We start from the raw sequence: 16607 nt of genomic DNA, 5'->3' as shown, positions 1-16607 counted from the left end.
TTTGAGTGTTGTTTTTTAGTACCTTGCTCATTCAAAACACACTCACTTTACATCAGACCAAGTCTGAAGACAGTACAGCAGCACTTTTGTTTAAATAGCTAGAGCTTCAAGTGAGGGTCAAGGCCACACTTTTTTTTTTTGTTTAAGGTATTCAACCTTGAAAGGCACTTACAAAAGAACTGAGCCAGCAGAGACTAGAGCTAAATTCAGCTCTTACCCTAGTTTTAAACTGCTTCAACTCCTTTGTTTTCAGCACAGTCACATTCAGTTTCTACTATTGAGAAGGAAAGTGGGCTCACATAACCCGACATTCGTCTGATGTCAACTGGATAACCCTAAGGAACACAAGCAGGGTCCTAAGTTAAAGCCAGCTGTACCCTTTGCTACAGATATGTCACTTACATGATACCTTTAGCAGACCAAGTGTTCCATCAAGTGATAGGGCTGTAAATAATTTATCAGCAACCCCATAACACTTGATTAAAACCTACTGAAAGATCTAATTAAATTGTCTCTGAAAGAACAGGTAATGATATGACGACTATGTGAAGCGCAGATGGCAAGTAGAAGCTCATCAGAACATGACAAAATAATTTAGAAAAAGGTACCTTTATCTGTATTGAGTTGTGGTGATCTCCACCTGTCTGAGGCTGGCTGTTCTGGATGTCATTCCTTCATTCTGCCTTTGGGCATCTGAAGTGACAGCAACTGTACTGGCTGTCCTCATGAGTGGCATTTGGGCACCTGTAGAGTAAGTACCTAATCTCTTAGGCAACCAGGTTAGAAAGCGTTTACTGCATCTTTTAGTGACGAGCAGCAGACAGCAGGTAAAGTTAGGAACTGCCTGAGTCATAGCACTGGCAGTCTTTTTTTTAAAGGCTGTATAGAGGACTGTTGGTAGCAATCAAGCCATTAATGAGTACGGTACTTGGTGGCCAATACTATAAAACTTTGCAAGGCCATTAGTTTTAAAGCTGTGTATCTGCTGTACTGTGAAAGATGTGTCTTACGGATGAAAGAATAGTTGGAAAATACATTATAGGAATATAATAACTACCTTGCTGCAAATCATATGTGCTTTAAGATAAAGGAACGCAGCTCACAGAAGATGTTCTCCATGTCTTTCAGCTTTTGAGGAAGAAAAGAGTTCTATTTCTTACCTCACAACTAACAACAGACGTATACATAAACCTAACATCAGGGAGTTAAGAATAAATGTACAGTAGCCCCAAAGTTCAAACGCGTATCACCCAGTTCAAGGTTTTGCTTGGAAACCAAGAACTTACTGAAGAAAACAGACTTTTGTACTCTATAGAATGAAGTAGAATTCAAAAGAAGGGCATGAACCACGTGCATGCTGCTTTAACACTATGTTTCCAGTAAGGTAGAGCCAGAAAATAAGGCATTTCTTTCCATCAGCTGAAGGGCAGTCTGGGGTAGAATCAAGGTTCATCTCTTAAAGATGTGCCTCTCCTCTCTGTCTCATATCTGAATAAGTTTCACTGCTTAGGTCTCTCAGCTGCCATTAAAGAGGAGCGATATTATAATCTTAATAAATACAGACTATAGCATGTTACAGACTATTACCGACTGCACTACTGGTATGTCACAATGCAGGCCCTAAATCCTGTCCCACAAATAGGTCAAACTTGGACAGCCAGGCAGCAGCAGACATGCTGTGGAGTTTCAGAAAAGACAAATACCCTGGCCTAGAAGTCGTGCTTATTTCTGGCTGGGATAAATTGATACACACCTCCAGGCTGGGTGCCTGTCACTGGGCACAGTAAAACTGAGCTGATTTTTTGAGAGGCAGAACAAAGTTATGGTAAACATAGGGACTGAGCTGAGTGCAGAAAGTGGAGTGGAAACTGCTCCAATATAATCCTCAATACTTTTAAAAAAGTTAGCAATGCCGACATCCAGAAGAATAGCTCCTGCCCATATAAGCCCACATTAGAGGATGCAATACCCAAAATAAATCATCCCTTCCTCATACAGAGTTCATGCCAGCCCTCAGCCACAAATACATATTTATAGCCCAATTTGCCAGCACCTGGAAACAGGTTTCTTTTGAGGATATATTGCTAACTACCTTCCCCATTCCCCAACAGCAAAGGCATAAACAAAAAATGGAAATCAAAGCAACATTAAAAGATATTAAAATCAAAATTTGGCAGGTACCCAACCACACCATTTCTAGACAGATTTGGAAGACAGCCCTTCAAGTGGACAATAGTCATTAAGGAAATAGATTTTTCCAGTCACTCACTTGGGAGTTAGCTGCTGCACACGCAACTGCAATGGCAGGGGCACTGTGATCCCCAGATTATCAGAGACCAAACATGAAATGCTTCCTGCTTTGGGGTCAGGCCCTTAGCTAAAGCAAATAGGTCCTACTTCACATGAATCTACGCAAAATCCTCACATGAAAAGGATTTGAACCCTCCTGAGTGAAAGCGTGTGTTGTGTCACCAGTATGATGGGTGAAGGAGGGGTGCTCTCATAGTATTAAGTGCCATTGTTTTCATTTTACAAAAAGTCTTCCCATACCCCAGCAGTTGCTCAAGTCACTTGGAAATCATGAACCATCCCTCCTGAACGGGAACACTAGCCACTGGATCAACCTGCCTCTTTCTGCCCATCTCTCACTCAGCCTCGGATTTTAAACTGCGAAAGGTCTCCTCATTGTTTTGCAACTTCAGAAGATGACAGACAACAGTAACTCTTCCACTAGTTATAGAAATGGAGGTTCAGCTTAGTCTCTGATCTTGTCTATCCCAGTTGGGGTAAAAAAATCTATTACTCAGAGACAGGTTCTCAACGTAATTAAACATGATTCTGGTGCAGCTGCATGAGATCAAAGCAAAGCTATGCCATGTTATCCACACTGATCTCACAGAAGCTGCAATCTATTTGCAGTCAATTACACCAGGATTCGGTGCATGCTGGTTTTTGTTAAGGCGGAAATTGTTAGGCTACCTCAAACTTCGAAAATAAACACTGCAAAGCTCAACCCTCTCCTTGGTGGTTCTCACAACTGCTGCTGTGCAGGTTAACTTGTGAAGTACCTTTCCCAGAACTCCTATCATTTAAGGACAGGAAGGTCATGCACGTTACAAGTCTTATCCTTAGACAACTTGGCAACCATCTGCACAGCAGCATAGAAACCATACCACGCTCTCCCGTGAACAGGAGGTGCTTTGGACTCCTTAATACACCAATACTGTAAAAAGAGGTGGTACAAGGACTTCTTAGAGGAAAAACTCTCAAAATAATTTTTCCCAAAGAAATTAGCCTTTCTTACTGATAAATTGCAAAATCCCTCACCCATCAAGGTGGCTCTCCAATTTTCCCCACGTCCTCTGTCCCAAAGTTTGAGGCCAGATAAATCTCAGAGCCACAGCGACTTGCGTTAAGGGGCTGAAGGCTCAGCATTTAGAAGAACTCTAAAGAATTCTAGCAATGCGGAGACTTGCAGTGCTTGCCAATACTGTTCCAACACCACTGAGGCTTTGTCAGGAAAGCTGACAAAGACCATGCTGCTAACCCACCCTGCAAAATACAGTTTGCATGTGGAGACTTTATTCTTTGCAGTATACAGGGGCCATGCCTGGTACGGATGAGACCTCACACCAGGCTCCTCTTGTCAGGAAGACAGAAAGGGCTGAGCCAGCCTATTTATGTAGAGGATCCATGAGGAGTGAAGGGGAAGGGCAGGGATCAGACCATGCGTTTCCTCATGTGTTTCCCCTTCCCCCCTGCTCCTTGGTTTTACAGCTGCAGGAAAGATCAAGCCAGAACGGTGCAAAATTGCTGAGTCAGGCTATCACTGTGGGGCCTCAGAGAGGCTGTCCGCAAAGCTTAAGCCAGAGGACAAAGCCTTGTGATAAGGCAGAAAGCTGAGCAGCTGGAAAGACACTGCAGGGTAGAGACAGTCAAGGGGTATGATGCACCCACTGCAAGCACAAGCAGGATTCCCTAGGCTGAAGGTACACAGTGGAGCCCTGCCAGGGAAAGATAAGAACCAGAATCATTTTGCATTACAAGAACTGGAAAGAGGATGCAAGTTAACCCTAGTAGAAGATCTAGCTAGTCCTGGCTAAGTTAGCCCAACAAAGAAGGCCAGAAATGACCACAGGTGCTTCTGTAAGCTCCCCAGCAGCCTGCTCAAAGCCCTCCTGACCTACAGCAGTAGTCTCTATCAATGAGAATGATGCCCCAAAGCGTGCCTCAGGCAATTAGTAGGGCTCTGTTGCCACAGAGCTCAGGCTGCCGCATTGCACACGCTTCCAGCCTATCTGGAAAGGGGCCTGCCTTTACCTCTGCAAGGAAGAGCCAGCATTCTGGTCAGAACTTCAGCTGCCTTAATCAGATGTTAAAGTCAGTGAAGTGAGGGGTTAAAAAACCTGGCCTCTGGAGCCAGACAGGTAACAGGCATTTTACATCCCTTTTCCTCCCAAAGAGCTGTACATCAGCAGTGTGTCAACCCTGAACTCTCTGGGCAAGAGCACCCGCAACAGTGGGTGGTCAGCATGTTTTAGAGCCCTTACTGCTCAATTCCTGCAGGACCAGGCATGCCATCAGACACCTCAGCCACCAGCACTGGTTGATGCTTCCTCTTCTCAGTCTTCCTCACCCCCTGTTCCAAACAGCTCGTAGGTGCTCCACTGCATCACAAAGTTGACTACCACAGCAACGATCAAAGTAATTTCTGTACGTGGCTTTAAGAAGGAATATCTTGCAGTTGTCAGCTCTGCCTTCTCTTCCCTGTGCTGCCACGAAAACCTGGGTGCCTCAAACCCAGATGTTAAGTGTCTCTCAACTCAGCCTTCTTGGCACAGCAGTTCAAATGGACACTGAAAAATCTGTTAGTAAAATGCTACAGGCAGGATCTGCCCCTTCACTAAGGAACACAGCAGAGGCAGTGCGGCTCGACTACAGAGAGGAGCTGCAAGGAGCACTGTAACACTACCGCGGACTTCAGCTAAGAGCAGTGCTGCATCACCACTGCATTGCTGCTGCCCAAGTACTCATTTCTCACTCCAATGAAGGGATAGATGCTACTACCTTCAATTTGAAATCTTACGTTGCGAGGTGTCCATTAGCTTCAAAGCTCTTCACCTCAGACCACAAACTAGTTATTCTTGGCAACTGAGGCCATTTGAATAACACAGTAGGAAAAAAATAAGGAAAGAACACATCAGTGGAACTGCAGCATGCCTTGGCAGCAGAATAGTGTTGTAGATTTAGTTTCCATAAGAATCAAAAACTAAATATTAGTGTCACCCTAGTAAAAGTATTCAGCTAGCTCTTGCTAAGTTAGCTATGCCGCCAGTTATAGATTGGCAGATGACAACTGATAAGGCCCATTTAGTTAGATGCAAATAGGTAATTACTGCTACAGAGGTGTGTTCAACATCATTATAAGAAATATCTACAAATCCAGCCAGTGTTTCAGTGCAGTAGCTAATGACCTGGGCTTACAGCAGCTCTCCTTTCTCCCTCCAAACCTTCGTTTCCACAGATTCCACTCAAGTTACTGGCCATGACTGCAAACAGCCCAGGAATTTAGGGTGCACTGAGAGGTGTCCCACAAACTCGGCCTCATTACACCCATACAAAATGCCACCAATACCACAGTGCTTAAATCAGGCCTGTAGCAGTCAGCCAGTGGTTCTACAAATATTACACTTGACCCACAAAGCAAGACGAAACCAGTTGTAATGCACATAATGTCCTGGCTTAATACAAATGGGGTTGACAAGCCCTTTGATATCTACTCTGGGGTTTCTCTCAGCTCAGTTGTGTGAGCAAATACTAAAAGTCTTTGGTGTTTGTGCTCACCTGGGCTTACTTCAACACTATGACCTCCTTCCTCTTCCAGAGCGCTTATAGACACCCTTGTGTTTCAGTGGAAAAGGGAAAACAAAAACAACCAACCAACCAACCAACCAACGAAACCGTTCTTTTTCCAAAGGGAGCAGGTTGAAGGCCTATGCAGATCTCCCCAAAACGATCAGTCTCCTGGTGACAATACCTGTGTATTTTAGTCATTTCCTTAAAACAAGGGAGAATAGGCAAGGGCATAGCTTCCAGAATTTGCTAAAATGAGGGGAAAAAGCATTGCATATGATCTGCACCTGCACTACGAGAGTCTGATACTACTAGCTGGTGCTGTTCTGGGGCACTCAGAACTGTCTCTATAGAAATCATGGGAGAGTTAAAGTTAAAAGTCTTCATAAGAAATGTTTTACTTTGTGGAAAATTTCAGTTTTGGTCAGAAAGACAAAAGGCCCGAAAACTGAAATGTTTTTCTTGGCAGATGAAGAACGCTTTTTAAGAGGGAGATGTCTAAAAAAGTCAGGAAGCTTTAAGCAACAAAAACTTGCTACTTCTACTTACTCCAGTGGAGCTATGCAACTGTATCCAAAAGCAGGATTTAGTCCTCTAGTTTACTCTAAAGGTAAAAAGAATAAAACACTGCTCCGGAAGATGAAAATTGTTGCTAGAAAATTCTCCATGCTTTAAGGATGAGTAGAGAAACAGGTGTGGAGAGGTTCTCCTAGGGCACTACAAGGCAGCCTAAGGGGCACGGACGCACATCTTCCAGTAACTGTACTTACTGTCAGATCCATTTATTTCCCCTATCTAATATCTTTAGCGGTGATGCCTAGTTGAAGTTCTCAATCTGTAAAACATATTATTTCTTCTTTCCAGCTTATTCATCATCATTAATAACTAAAAATAAAACCTCACACTGGAATCTGCAAGCCTCAACAATAGCCCACACACACAGCAGCAATGAGAAGCTCAAGACTTCCTTTCTAAATTTAGATTGCTTCAAACAGAAGTGAAAGTTCTTTGATAAATCAACAAACCCATGTTTTAGAAGCACATAAGGAAAGTAGAACTGGGCAGGAAAGTGCTTGCCTGTGCTGTTAAACTTACTGGCCAAAGGCTTCTGAAGATCTTCAGGGACCCAGAGCAGAGGCTCCTGGCTGCATTCTGAAAACTGTGGTCAATCACCTGTTTCGGCAGCGTCAGGTCAGATCAGATCAGAGCCCGGATCTGCTGCATCGCAGCAAGATTCCTCACTGTCATGTTAACCACTGCTCTGAAGTGGATCTCTCAGCTTCTGCTATTAGAGCTCTTCCATTTGGGATAACTAATAATCGTCATATCAGAGGCACTCTGTAGCCCCTGATCAAAGTATGATTCCTTATTCTACTGATTACGTGTCCTGTGATTCTTCTCTGCTTCCCCAAGATGCACACAGTACAAATTCGATTTTCTTTCTAGGCAGAAAAGGAATGACAGAGACCTGGCCTCTGTCCACTTTAGAATACATTCCTGAGAGAAAAGACAGCTATCTTTTAACTTTAAATGCAAATTTAAGAGTACCAAAAGCAAGATGGAGGCAGTGGGTCCAATTCTGCCTGCAGAACCCTGAAAGCAGACAGGGAACGGCTAACGGGCACGAAGCAGCTTCGTTGCAACTGTTCTCTGAGTTACACCAGGGAGGTTCTGCAGAGGATATTTGTAATTCCATTTATACTGACATTAAAAGAATAACTATCGTTCAACTACCTTCTGGACAGTCACTGCCCTAACTTAGGGCAAGCTAGCATTTCCCTGTAGACACATGCAAACACGGCGTAGCCCCAGTGGTGAGTCTCAGCAGACTTGGAATTAGTCCTTTAAAACGTAGAGCATCAAGAAAGATTCTCCCTACTGAAATTTAAAACTAGGACATCCTGGTCAATGGCTTATTTTGCACTGTGATGGGCCACAGCAGCCTTTATCTCTGTCTAAGGGGAGGGTTCAGAAGACGACATGCTCACAGAAAAAAAAATTCAAGGCAATGACAAGGAGTCACCAAGGCTGCCATGGGCCTGCAATGGGGTTCAGCCCCAGCCCTCAACACTGTCCCTCCAACCACCTCCCCAAGGATAACCAGAAGAAACACATGAAACTCCTTGTTTTCTCCTTTTAGGAAAAGCACTGCTAAAAAAAAAAAAAAACAAAAAAAAACCCCAACACAACAGGAAGCTGTCTCTTTTCTTCCTCTCATTCATTAAAGCATGGAAAGTGTATTTGAGTCACAGCCATCTAAGTACACATTCTGCATGCACCATCTGTTACACCCCCTTCCCCAATCACTTTTGGCTGACCAAAAGTGTTGATAGCCAAGCTACAAAATTCATCAGCCCATATTTAGGTGGGGAGAGTTCTATTGAAAAGCTGGCTGCTTTTACCTGCCATTGTGGCTTTATTTTGTAGGAAACAAGTAATTTTAGGTATTTTGAATGATATCCTGACTAACACCTGAAAAGGCTCAAACAGAGCCAAAGCAAGTAAATATTCTGGCTTTGAGTTCTGTTTTAGTCTTTTCCACACTAACACTAATATCCTTCTGCTATCATGTGCTTTGCCCACTATGCTGAACATCACAATCCCTAAACTTGTACACTTCTGCAGCCAGCTGCAAGCTATTTCCATCTAGTGTCTCTCCCTCTGCTCTCCCCCTTTTAAAAAACAACAAAAAAAACCCAAAACACTCACTTTTTGGAAGCAAAAATACTAGCCAGCTCCTCATCTCCTGTGCACTTGCATAACCACATTGATTTCAACAGCAATTTAAAGCATCACTGTATAGGTCATGTTGCTAGTTGAACAGTCTTGAGCTCAGGTGTGCAAGTCCAACGACATTTGCATCTTCCATCTACCTACAGCCCCGATAGCTCAGTCTTCAGATACATGCGCTGCGCTTAGAGAAAGATGAACAAAAGACATCTGTTATCTAGGCTGTGATACACACATGCCCAGAGAGATTAGGGCCTAAGCTAAGGTTTGAGTTTCCAGCTCAGGAACGCTCCAGGGTTCAGTTTAAACAGCTTGTGCAAAAAGGAGGTTTACAACGTAGACAGTGAACTCAGCCACAGAACCGGTGACTGTGTCAACTAGCACAGGTTCAAGTGAACACTACAGCTGCACCGATGATTACTTCATGTTCCTTGGAGTGTGTACAGTGGGAGTACAGCTGGGCTGGGACATGCCTCTGGGATCTGTAGGTGGCACAGGAGCTCTGTGCAGCTCCAGCTTAAGGTAAAAGACGTATCTGACCACCTATATACGTTGGTGGTTCACAGTTGTCCTCCCACCTTATCAGCGTTACAGAGTTTCTCTAGTTTAAACTTGGGACTGATCCTGTCCTAGATTCTGGGGGCACGGACTACAACCCACCACCCACCCTCACCCAAGCTATGCCAATAAGGAATAGCTGCAGTCAAAGCCAAGCCAGATTGCCAAACTGTTTCTTAATCACACTGAGCTAGTCTTTGACTAGGTTCAGACTCCCGCCAAGAAGGAGGAGTGCTCACGACACTTCTATGCACAACTGCTCACAAGTTATGTCTTGGAAGAACTACCCATTTCTTTTGGAAGAGGTGTGTTTCCAGGCTCAAAGAGCCTCTGTTTCCCCGATTTGCTAGCCACGGCGACACTGAGCTGCTGGTAGCATCGACTGTGTGGGATTACTCCACGGGAGTGAGAAATGAGCAGGGAGGGAAGTCTCTAGGAGATGTCTGAGTCAGTATCTCTGGGTGGTGTCATCTACAGATCATTCTGTGCCTTTCACCACAGCAGTAATCTAGCCAATACATTCTCCAACCCCCAAAACAGTGAGACATAGCCAGCCTTGCTTTCATTACAATTTTCCTTTTAGTAAAAAAAAAAATCCCCTATGGGCTGAAAATAAGAATAAGAAATTTTAGCCTTAAAGGAAAGGTGAGGGTTTATCCCTCAAGAATCTGAAAGATTACATGGTCTATGCTGGAAATATGATTTTAAACATAACTATTCCCTAAATAATTTGGTGTGTCACATGACTTCTTTTGTTAAGTGTTCCTATTTATGAACAAGAGCAGGTGATAAATTTGTGTACCAACATGCTGACTCATAGCTGTAAATTTGTCACTAGTATGCAGCTGTAACACTAATCAGGGTTTTCCTTGTGTAAAATGCAGTTCATAGCTAGCATTTGAACTTGAGTAGCAGACCAAGTTCTGCTCAGGTGGTATCTGTGCAAGCTTGGTTGCATCCATGAGTTTAGCTAGATACAGCTGAGATTCAAGTCGGGCTACTTCACTGATTAGATCAATTCTGAACATGCAATAAACATTAGAAATTTTATGTGGAGACTGAGGCTTGTCTGGCGCGACAGACTGTGGGTTCCTGTTAGTGTGTGTAGGCACGTACGTACAGAGGTCTGAACGCCAGGCTCTGCTGAAATTCTTTATTGGAATTCAGTTGCTGAAAAGGGTCTCCAAGCTGCCTCTGCATGAAGATGAGCAGGAATAATTCTGTTTTAATGTAATCCAGTGACCACACAAGCGGTCTTAGAGAGACAAAGGTAGCACAAAGCCTTACTCTGACACCTCTTTTCTTGCTTCTCAATCAGTGCATCGTAGAATCCAACCCAAGGCGAGAAGTACATATAGACCTCAACAAAAAAGTGAAGAGAGGCCCCCTTGTCGTATCTTCATCTTGATGATAACCTACTCATCAGAGCTCGTCCTGGAAATTCCAGGTAAGTTAAAACACTGCTGCTGACTTCTGGTGTCAACATTTATACAAAATCAATGGTAGGAGATGAGCTAAATTCCATTATGATGTGCAAATTCTGATCACATACAGAGACACATTGTCACAAAGAAGAGATGATGTCTACAGACTTGATAATAATATATGGTTCTCCCTCTTTCCAAGTCAAAGAGAATCTCTGTTGAAGCCTATCTTATACAAACAAGCGCACAAATTTAGGAAAAAGAGTCCTACAAAAAAGAAGACACCTTTAAGAAAAACAAGTGCATTGCATATATGCAAAAAGTAAGATGAAGTAAGAGACTCCTCTTATGTAAGACCCGCTGGAAAAGGAAGTCTTTTCAGCTGAACAAGGCTCATAAACGTGTGGCTACAGGTTGCAGTTTGGCCTGAAAAATTCACTACTCCCACTACTTCCAATTTACAAACACGCAGTCCTCCTTTTCTTATGCATACCGCATGCCCAACTTCCAGTCTGCAAGTTTGAACTATTACAATTCCTCTTCCTCTCATGCCTCCCCCCATCTTCAAAGCATTGGTTTCTGCTTAGAGATTGCTGGGTAAGAGATAAGCCTTTTCGAGCCAAATTGCCAAATGAATTGAGATAATGCCAAAGCAAGTTCAAACATATTTAATCCACAGGTATCATTCATCCACAGGTATCATTCATCCAATAAGAAAGACCGATTTGTGGAGGCATAGACTTACTTATTTGTGACACAGCACAGCTGGAGTCAGGCTTTCTGATCTGGTGTTATATTTTCTGGAGGTGCTGCAGAGAAGACAGTCCTGAGAAAGAAGTCAAAGTGATCTCTGCACATGGGGCCAAGAGTGTCTCTATCACAGACATGGTCCAGCCAAAGAGCAATGAGGACAGTTTTTCTTAAAGAGCAGGCAGATCTTAGCAATGCGTGCTACCGCCCCACCCTGACACTCCCACCATAACCAGTTTGGAGTCAGCTTCCATGCCAGAAACACTGCAGTTAGCTCTTACGATGCAAGAACCAAGGTACAAAGAAAATACATCTGCAATCTAAATACACTCTAGGTCTCAGTTCAGCCTGGTCCTGCCTCATCTTTGCCACAGTTAGAAGTAGGGGGGGGGTGTCCCACGTAGCCTGGTAATTCCCAAAGTTTACCAAACCAGCCATGCTGTTTCCAGCAGAAGAGACTGAGAAACCATAGGAACCTTCCCTGCAGCCAGCACACAGGACTGTATTCTCCTCCTCACCTCCAACGGCTTGAGCTGCAGTGTTAGAAGTTTCATGTGCTTCACTACAGATGTCAAGTCTAGTCCCACTATCAGCTTCCTAACCAGATAAATGAATCAAGAAAGATAATGCTTTTTCAAAGGAATAGGGCTAACAATAACACGCTTCTAACTTTGCAAAACCAATTTAAGAGTCATGCAAGGGATTAGCGCAGGGACAGAGCTAAAGACTGACAGAATCGTTTCTTTGCAAGGATGCTTGGAGCAACTTTGGATGCTCACCACATGGCAAGACATTTTTTGCTCTGTTACGTATGGGTTAAAATTACCATTATTTTCCATTTCAGTTTTGTAGTCGACTTGAGAAGTGAGTAAACCTGTTAGGACAGAACTGAAAGCAAGCCATATACCAAAGCGTTGGGTAAAAAGAAAAAGACTCAAGCACGTATTTGGCAGAAAACATAAAACTTTTTAAAAAAATACAAGACCTAGTCACATCAGAGAACCTACTCTGCTAATAACCAAACTAACACAATCTACTTTCCACTACAGGGAAACTCCCTGCCCTTCTAAGAAACGGCCTTCCTACATGTGAAACAGGGTCAGCTCACATAACACATCTATACTCAACACATTATTTGCAAGCAATTCCCATAGCCCTTTCTTTCCCCCCGCCTCTTTCGGTATTACAGAAAGTTCTCCCTGTGCTCATGTGAGCTACTGTGAGTGCTTATCTTTACCTGTCAAGGTCCCAGTTTGAAATCCTTATCTACCATGTGCTTTATTTTGAGAAGACTTTATACACAAGAGGAATGAGGAAGGGCTTAGAGCGTTTCAATAAATTGGGAGGGAAATAAGCAGGCACTCAAATACCTTTAGTTAGGTTGATGTTCTTAACTTTGAAACACACACACACACGTTATGAAACATGTGGTATACATGACAGCTATCTAAGCTGTGAACAGGCACAGAGGGAAGTGGTGCCAAAAGGACCAAGCCAGTACATCGAGTGTAAAAAAATAAAATAACACAAGCTTTTAGATGAATTTAACTGGTGTTTTAGGCTATTGATTCCATTCACATTACAACTACTTTCAGAACTTTACTTCAGGGCTGTGTTAACCTTGGGATTAGAAATGGCAATGGGCATGCACTGCTGGCTGACCTGCACTGGGATAGAGTTTAGACAGCCACGTCCACCTGACAGCATTCACCCCCATGCATGGATGGTCCAAAGGCCTGCGGTTCACGAATATAGAAGATTGTGTTCAAGGAGATATCCCTTTACCTGTTAAGTTCACGGTTTTGAGACCAAAACTAGACATTACACAACTTTCAGAGATATATGAGCTATATATAAATCGTATTACAGAAGCTTCCCTGCCTTTTCGTCCCTTTGAATAAAAACAAAAGTGAAATCAATAAACTGATTTTTTACTTAGTATATTGGACTGTCTTCAAATCACACACGTGCAGCCTCGCATTTGGCCTCAAGAGCTACTTCTTTGACTTCCAGAGTCAAGTCCCCTCCCTTCCCAAACCAGTACTTCCTGCTTCCAGTTTGCTGCTTTTATCTATCTCATGTTTTATCATTTCCTTGTGGCTTTGCTACACAGTTTACCAGTTATACTGATGCAGCTAAGTTTTCATAACTTTCTCCATGAAAAAGTTTCCGCACAAGAACAGAAGACACGTGTAGATTCAAACCCAAAGTACAGACGAGGCTTGCAGGCCCAGCAACCATGCCACTAATAGCCACTAATCATGACCCACAGAGCCATTCGGCGACGCATCGAGGCCACCCAGAGAACCACAGCAGGCACGGGAGACCCCCGAGCTCCTAGCTTCTGGTTAAGCTACTGACTCTTGAGGAGTTGCCTACAGTCTGCACAGAGCCGCGCACCAGTCAAACCATCAGTAACACTGGCTCCCTGCAATATCGGAGCACCTGCCTCTACTGATGTGATCTGATAGGCAAATGCGTATGACCACACATGCATTTCTGACACACTAACCAAGGCACAGTCACGACACCGCGTGATGCCACAGGCAGGCCACCTGGTACTTGAGACAACACCGCAGCCCACCACCCTCTGGGGCACCATGGGGAAATTACAACTTAGGGCAGTAAACACAGACCCTCATCTCCTACAGTCTGGTTCTCTGCTCTGCATCTGCAGACAAATCCACTGCAGACCGGTGCAGAGCTAAGCGCATGACTGGGGCTATGCTTGACAACATGGATTTTGGTACAGGCAACTGAACAGAGCAAAGGGCACGCAGTCTATATCCATGCCCGTAGCTTCACATGTTGGCAGAGATCCCGTACTTGGTTGAATTCCCAGAGAAATCATATACTGGACCGTGCATCAAAGAGAATTTTTTCAGCTAAGATTTTTTCTGATCATAAATTTTATGATCATCAGTTAATGCGGCACCCATTTCTTTAAGCAGATAAATGTTTAAGAGGAATGCATGCACACACTCAACAACTATCACTAGAAACAGCTTTTGTTGCTCTAAGAAGAGCCTGAAGGTGATAGCAGGCCTTTATCCCTTGTGAATAAAGGTTTCCTTTTAGAACAGGTCCACCAGCAAAATACTGATGATCATTTTCCAAAATGATGCTGATTGACATTGTTTGAGCATGAAGGCCGTCAGTAGGGTCGCCAAAAGCCTACACAAACATTGTTTTATAAAGAACAGCCTTTTGAATGCTATTTGGAGGTGGCAGGAGGAAAGAGAGTGCTACAAATTTGAAAAAACAAAACAAAACACCCTACAAAACAAATAACCCACAAAAAAGGCAGAGGAAGAGAGAAGGAAGAATGATAGATTTCCAAGAGGTTGTGCCAAAAGCTACCTACCACCTATTGTTTCACAATTTTTTTTCCCAACCCTCATTTCTCATGTGACGGATGCAGCATGTATGTTTGTTACAGTCGCACTGTTGCAATGATCTTTCTTCCTAAAGGCCCCTAAAGGCCCCCTAGCCCCACAGCTTCCAGCATCAGGCTAGAGAAAAGGACCATTAGCCTTTACATGAAACTTCTATCAAAGAAGGGAGCAGGGAGGGGGATTGTTTACTCTGCTTAGAGCAACACTACCTGCACACAAGGTAAAAGGAAATGTTATTTAAGTATCTAAAGGTCAAACAACCTAAGCAAAAATAAATCCACATTCCCTTTCTAGATACTTATGCAGACTCGTTTACAGATTCGGCTCTTCTTTGAAAGCATCGCAACAGCACATGTTTTGTGCTTAAAGAGTTTCATATAATCTTTCTAAACAGCCAAACATCTCTCTGAGCCGGACCGTGATGCTGTTTGTCAGCCACACCAACGGAGTGAAAAGGAGGATCTGATTAGATCAGTGAAACCGAGCCAGGAATAGAGAGACAGGCCTGGAGTAGAGGGCAGGAGCCATCAGAAGCGAACACCAAAGACCTGAGGAAAAACGTGAGTCTGTCTCTTCCCAGACAGGCGATGTGGCGACCCACTTTCTGCTCGGGAGCCTCACGTCACCTCTGGTCCCCACCTCAGATCGCATCTACCTTCACAGCGACACCAGGAGCCCAGCTCCAGGCCCCAGGGCCCGCTCCCCGCTCACCCCGCTGACAGCCCGGGGCGCCCCACGCCCGCCCCGCCGCGCCGGGAGGCGGCACCCAGGGGCCTGCCCAGCCGCTCCCCCGCACCTGTCCTCCCCCGCCGCGCCCTCGCCTCTCCTTTAGCACCACGCTCCGCCGGACGCCTTCCTAGCGGCGGGGGGCCCTGCCACGGCCAGCCTGGCCTCACAGGCCAGGGGAGGGGGCCGACCCCCTACTGACAGGGCTGCAGCGGGGTCCTTCCCTCCCGCGTACACCCCCACATCCCCCTGACGGGAGGCCCCCGGTGCGGAGGGGAAAGGGCGCCGAGGGAGGGGGCAGGCCTCGGCCCCCCACCGTGAGGAACGGACACCCCGGGGCGGGGGGGGGGGGGGGGGATAGCGGGGCTCCCCCCCGGCCCCACCGCGGCTGCCGAGCCCCGTACCTCCAGGGTGCGGATCTCCTGCTGGGTGAGGTCGTTGGACGCGGCGCACTTGGTGCGGAGCCCCCGCAGGTTGGAGAGCGAGATGTCGATGAGGTCCTGCAGCAGCCCGCACTGCTGCAGCGTGCTCCGCACGGCCGGCAAGCCCCGCGCTGCCGCGCCCGCCCGGGGCCCCGCGCCGCCGCCGGCTGCCGCCTCGCCACCGCTCCGCTCCTTCCTCTCCAGCATGCCGGCGGCTCGCAGGGCAGCCGCTCTATCCATTCCTCGGCATCAGGGAGGCCGGGGATGAGAGGAGGCGGCGGCGGGGGGGGGAACAGCAGGGAGGGAGGGCGGGCAGCCGGCGGTTCGCTCCGCTCCGCCCCGCCTCTCCTCTCCGGGCAATTACCGCGTATTAACATGCACGGCGGCGAGGCACCGCGGCCGCGGCCGGGCCGCGCAGGCGGCGGCTGCTCCGCCCCTCGCCTCAGCCCCTCAGCGCCCGCCTCAGCGCCTCTCTCCGCCTCCCTCCGCCCCCTCGGCGCCCGCCTCAGCGCCTCTCTCCGCCCCCCTCAGCCTCCCGCCGCCCGCCTCAGCCCCTCAGCGCCTCCCTCTGCTCTCCTCAGCCCCGCAGCGCCCGCCTCAGCGTCCCTGCTGCCGCCTCAGCGCCTCCCTCCGCCCGCCTCAGCCTCTCACCGCCCTCTCAGCCTGCCTCAGCCTCCCCGCAGGTATGTCGGGACTTGTGGCTCGCCCTAGAGAAGCCCGCGGTGCCGGTCCACTGAAGGAAAAAGGGT

At 46.1% G+C, this 16607-nt stretch overlaps 1 protein-coding gene across 1 annotated transcript in view; it reads right to left on the bottom strand.

Annotated features, from left to right (window-relative positions):
• Positions 1-16287, bottom strand: part of KSR1 (kinase suppressor of ras 1) — a 76075-nt gene extending 59788 nt beyond the window's left edge. Inside the window, exon 1 of the mRNA XM_087751826.1 lies at positions 15841-16287. Within this exon, the coding sequence (XP_087607952.1) occupies positions 15841-16098 (258 nt within the window). The 5' untranslated portion in view covers positions 16099-16287. The remainder of the gene's footprint in view (positions 1-15840) is intronic.
• Positions 16288-16607: the final 320 nt, after the last annotated feature.

This window comes from Nipponia nippon, unplaced genomic scaffold (assembly GCF_047370975.1).
Source record: "Nipponia nippon isolate SJK-2023a ecotype South Korea unplaced genomic scaffold, ASM4737097v1 scaffold_15, whole genome shotgun sequence".
Taxonomy (NCBI): Eukaryota; Metazoa; Chordata; class Aves; order Pelecaniformes; family Threskiornithidae; genus Nipponia; species Nipponia nippon.
This window is presented reverse-complemented; position numbering and strand designations above follow the sequence as displayed.